General features: G+C 36.3%; 1 protein-coding gene across 1 annotated transcript; it reads right to left on the reverse strand.

The window, feature by feature from the left end:
- Positions 1–808: 808 nt before the first annotated feature.
- On the reverse strand, positions 809–4,748 carry LOC116138370 (BTB/POZ and MATH domain-containing protein 2-like). The gene is made up of 4 exons (XM_031424078.1): positions 3,994–4,748; positions 2,650–2,998; positions 1,671–1,947; positions 809–1,036 (listed from the first exon to the last, which is right to left on the reverse strand). The coding sequence occupies exons 1-4, from the start codon at positions 4,416–4,418 to the stop codon at positions 858–860; spliced, it is 1,230 nt and encodes a 409-aa protein (XP_031279938.1). The 5' UTR covers positions 4,419–4,748; the 3' UTR covers positions 809–857.
- Between the last annotated feature and the right edge of the window lie 974 nt (positions 4,749–5,722).

The raw sequence follows: 5,722 nt of genomic DNA on the forward strand, positions 1-5,722 counted from the left end.
TCAAAAGTTTATAAATTAATTGGTAATTTTTTGGAGGCATTTTTAAAATAAATAAAAAATTTACAGACTAATTTGAACTTTTTTAGGGGAATTTTTGTAATATATTAAAATTTAAGAGATAAATAATAATTTACAAAAAAATTGTCGCTAACCTCATCGGTCCAACCGGTTGACCCGTGACTCGGGCAACAAAACAGATTGCCCTCCGATCCGGGTTTTAAAACAATGCTGAGATTACATCGAAACCACATGAGTTCATCAAGATGTGGTTTTTACAAAATCTCAAATGTTTAAAAAATAATCTAAATAATAATAATAATAATATTAAAAAAGAAGGACATTCTAATATAACCAAACACATTTAATATAAGATTCTCATAAATCTTTAAGGTAATCTATCTTCTCATTAATATAACATTCCTAATAATACATCCCCTCAACCAAATGAACCTTCGTATCATCTCTTCGTAAATAAACACAACCAAAGTAGACTCGATTATCAATGCCACCTCTTCATGAAAAAAATAATGAATGTTATATTTAACTTGTGAAATTATGTTATACAAGATAAAAGAATAGGCATTTGGTTCGAAATTGCGAGCTGCGGTTTGAACTGAAATTCAAAGAATGCACACTGGTAATTCAAGAAATGCAAGATTAGGAGAAACTACAAAAGCAAAATCCATAAAACAAGCAAATCATAGGACACCAAATGAACTAAATTTACAACAATTACAAATACAGAATTACCGAAGCAGACCTTAGAAAAATTGTTTCTAATCCTACATATGAGAAGGCTTTCATTCTCTCTTTTTTTTTGGTGGGGGCTACAAGAGATGTATGAAAAGCTGCTTTCCCTATAGCCTTTGCTTAACCCGCCTCCCATTGACGTCACTCCCATCAAGGATAGCTTCATTAAATTGCCTGCATACTACTACAGAGTGCTCACTTACTCTGGCGACGTACTCCAACAGTTCTGTCAAAACAGAGGGGCAACTTTCCTTCAAGTACTCGAAACCATCAGTTTGCATCACAGCTGCAAAACACACACACACACACACACACACACAAAAAAAAAAAAGGTTAAACAAGCTTCAGCTTACTAATAATATTGGAAAGCAGAGATAAATTTTCGGTAAAATTAATACTGAAGATTGTGGCACTAATTAATGCAGGAGTAGAAAGACAACTTTCTAGGAACAATGCCTAACAATTGTGCAACTCGGGACACCTCACACCTTTAAGCCTAAAGACTATATTGTGAACATGCAACGCAAGGTCAAACTTATTACAATATATCATTGTAAGTGAGATACGCAGAAGTAGGACGACTGGCAATAAACATGCAACATTTAGTGAATTAAAAAAGCTTGGTATACGCTTGTGAAAGCTAGAAAATATATACGATAAATGTACACTGTACAAAGATATGCACAACATGGGTCTAAAATTCTGAGAATACGATAAATGTTTTTATTATACAAGATGACCACTAATCACATCAGTGGTCAACTCCAATCCTTTACATGGTTTGTGAACGGAAGACCTAAAATCTGAAGAGTTTCAATATTTTCTTCAATACGGGGTATAGTTCTGGGATTAGTGAAACAATTTTTCTCATCCAAGATCAAATTGCAATAGACATAATAAGAGGATTTCGTTATAAGTACCTCTCAAATTTTCAGGCATGGCAACAAATTTGAGACAAACAGCCTTCAGCTGGAAACAATGGTGATGCTCTGCCAAAGCTAATGTGGTTGCCACAGTGTTAATGGCAACGTCCTCACAAAGATTGGTCTCACAAAGCAATCTGAGCCTGTCTAAACCATACCTATCTGCCGCTGCAAGCAGATGCTGAGACATCAAAGTTGAAGCCCACTTTGAGTTCATACCAGTAATCTCTTCCATGTCAGGTACAGTGTCCCAGTATATGAAATGCAGCAAAGCCTGGAAGGGACAAATCAGGTTTGAGAAGCGATAAGTTATGAATGATCATTTAAAATGGTTCACCTGATTTGTAAAAATAAATAAAAAAGCCAGACGCCACATTTGTCCAGTGAAGCGATGAACGTTTACAATAAATAGACAGCATATTTCCAAAACTGTAGATTTAATCAACTTATATTTGCATATCACAAATACTAAATCTAGAATCTCATGACAAAGTTCAATTGGTATATAAAATGTTAAAGATTACAAAACACTGGGGTAAATTAAAGAGATCGGATAGAACTTTCAAAACAAGAGGGATTGATATAGCTCTTTCATGACCCCCACAATTCATAACCAGCAAAAGAGTAGTCAAACTTCCACAAGGTCCATTCCATGAATCCATTAAAACAATGCTATTCAGATTTGCTTTAGAAATCCCAAAATTACTTAGCTGCTAATAAAATCTCATGATTTATGCCCAGTGAAAACCAAAATAAAAGTTATAAAAACAAACACACAAAATATTTGCAGCATGCAACCACAACCAGCACACTATTTGCATTTCACAATTTGGATTTAAAAAACAGTAGATTTATGTACCTAAAATGTCTTCGAAACCTCTATGCAGGCATATTTATGGAAAAAAAAAAAAAAAAAAAACTGACTGATGCAAAAATATTGTGCAGCTAAGAAAAGAAAAAGAGAGATGTATTGAACCTTAAAAACCGGGGCCTCCATGTCCTCAACTTTTATACGCTGAGTATTCTGATCCTTCATCGGACCAAAGAGTTGTGCCCTGAATACAGGTGAACGAGCGGCAAGCACCAATTTGTGAGCAGCGAATACTTCACCATCAACTTCAAAATTTACATCAGTTTTCTTTCCACTTTCCAGTAGTTTCCCAAAATGCTGACCAATGTTAGAAGGTGGTACAGCTATGGAATAGATCTTGGGCCCCTCTGTGTGTGACTTCACAACACCAACACTGCAGTGAACTGAAAGACAATCATCTTTGAGGTAGTCTGATTGTTCCAGAAGAACTCTTTTGAAAAAACGCTTGTAGCCCCTGCAGCATTCAATAATCAGACAAGCTGTGTAGCGCTTGATACTTAATTACATATATTATGAGTGAAATTTACTCACTATAATATAACAAGCCATAAGTTCATAAACAACCAAGAACTTAAGACCAAAAAATCATAACCCAGATATGATAAAACCAAATGACAACCAATTTAACCTGGAGTAAAAGAACGATTATACATAGAGGAGATGAAAATAAAATAAAATATACATATAAGCCTAATAACAAAAGGCAGACATCATTAACAATACCGGAATACTGTGATCAACAAACCCTGTCTCATTAAATTGCTCAATGAGAACAAATTACATAACATTTGGGTAATCCTGCAATGCCGACCCTGTAACATATCGATACCAACTGAACACCCATGGGCTCAAATTTTTTAAAAGAAAAGAACGGGATTGAAGCAAGCAATGGTATCTTGCTTCTGGTTTATTTACAAACTCAACCCTAATGGAGCTATAAGGAAAATTCAAAAACAAACTCTGAATACATTGCAAGTGCACCACTATTCATCAAATAATTCTTTAAGACTTAAACGCGCAAAATTTATGTTATCCAAACAATCTTTTAACCATGTTCTAAGAATAATCATGATTTATTTTGTCCCCAATTTTATGCCTACATAAGATAATAATATCAGTTAACAGATCAAAATTTAAGCTCACAGCTAGAAGAAAATCCACGTAGCCGAAATCATTTCAATATGATAATAAATAAAACATTTAGAAATAACTACAGTCCACACAAAATCAAAGATTAACAGCAACACCGACACCCATGTCAGCAGCAGAAGGCCATATACGAAATTATCTTGATAATCATCATCAGCAAATGAATATGAGACAAAAAATTATAACAAGGTCACAAAAGAAAGCAACACAATCAAGAGAAACAAGACATTGTTACATTATATGAGAAAAAATTCCACACAAAATTAAATAATAAAAAAGAAAAAGAAAAAGAAATCTTACCACATGCTCCCGCGATACTTGAGCGTGTAGGGCCCGCTCTCGAGCGTCCTCCCAAAATGGCTATGCACTTTGTGGCGCTCCTTCCCGCTCTGATCCAACAAAGTCAACTCAAACAGAGCCCTCACATCGGTCCCCTCGCTCGCCAACGCAATAAACAACGAAACGTACGTCGCATTGTCCTCTACGCTCTTCCCATCAGGATAGAAATAGATCGCCCATGCGTAGCCGCCCACCATAAAAGTATCGGACGCTATGTACTTGCCGATCCCTAAACCCTTCGATAAAGAATAGCCGGTGATTTTGAATTGGTGAGATCCATTGACGGTTTCGGTAATCGAGGTTGATGTGGTGCTCTGAGACGGGGAAGAAGATGAGGAGGAGGAGGAGGCGCTGGGTTTGGAATATTCCCGGAAAATCTTTCCCATTACAGGGAAATCGGGAGGATTTTCTTGGGAAAATTCAAGATTTGGGGAATTTCTAGGTAAAAGAAAGGTTCCGGATGAAATTGGCGGTGTAATTCAAGATTTGGGTAATTTCTAGGTAAAAGAAAGTTTCCTGATGAAATTGGCGGTGTTAGAGTGTGGAAAGGGTGTGAAATGAGTTTTGCGTTTGAGAATTTCTCGGGAAAGAAGGTGTTTGGTTGGTGAGAAAATCTAGGGTTTCGTTAGGGAAAAGTTCTTATCGAGGACGAATGAGGGAGAAAATGAAAAAGAGGGAAAATGATCTGTAAGAGGATGATGACTTAAAAAAGAGTACGCAAGTGTGAAAGTTAGCATATATATATAGACAACGTGCACAACATTAAATAAAAAAAAAAATTGACGGCACAGGGAAATTGTAAGTTGGAGAACGTGCCAGTTAAACGCACTTGGTGATGTATGCAGAACTTAGGACTCGCTGACACGTAAGGACACGTGTGAGTATATGATTCAGGTAATGCCGTTTCGAATCTTTATTACTGTTAATGCTTAATTTTGACACCAACAACTCACAAGTGTAAAATACTAGACGGACTTAAAAATTACACGTAATATAGAAATGTGCAACAAAAAAATAAATAAGAGACAATTTTTAAAGTGGTTCAGATATTCAAAAGTGAATCCTACGTATACTATATTTGTTTTGATTGATGATTACAGTCAAGTTGTGGGCAGCGAACTGAGTTATAATCTAAAGAGAATTTAAATACGGAGAGAGATTCTGCTTTTAGAAAACAAAAAATGACCAGATTCCGTAAATGAGAGAGGAGCCATCTATTTATAATCAAGGGATTCAAGGTAATAATCATGATACAATTCTTACCTTGCTTCCCATTGGCTGACCATACATAAGATATCCTTAAATCGCGTAGGGTTTGGGTAGGTGGACAATTCCTAGCCACTCACAAGCCAAGCTTTCACTTGCCACACTGACGACAACCTTACTTCTTTCGTCCTTGTGCGACGTGGCAGCATCTAGATGACACAAAACCTTCATGAACTCTGATTAGCCCTTGCCGTCGTGAGCTTACGTCAGCCCTGATTTTTTAGGCATAACAAAAGCCCCATAGTTCTTAAGGTTTAAAAATTGAACCTTGAGAACTTTAGAATTATGTCATGACCTGACTTATCCTAAGTGACGCTTGATCGAGCTGTATGAGACAAGCAGTTAAGATGATATGAAATTAGTGGTTCAACCCGACCAGCGAGTTGTAAGGAGGTCGCAGCATAGGTCTCTAAGAATAGTACAA

Source organism: Pistacia vera, unplaced genomic scaffold (assembly GCF_008641045.1).
Source record: "Pistacia vera cultivar Batoury unplaced genomic scaffold, PisVer_v2 Contig340, whole genome shotgun sequence".
In the NCBI taxonomy this organism is placed as follows: domain Eukaryota; kingdom Viridiplantae; phylum Streptophyta; class Magnoliopsida; order Sapindales; family Anacardiaceae; genus Pistacia; species Pistacia vera.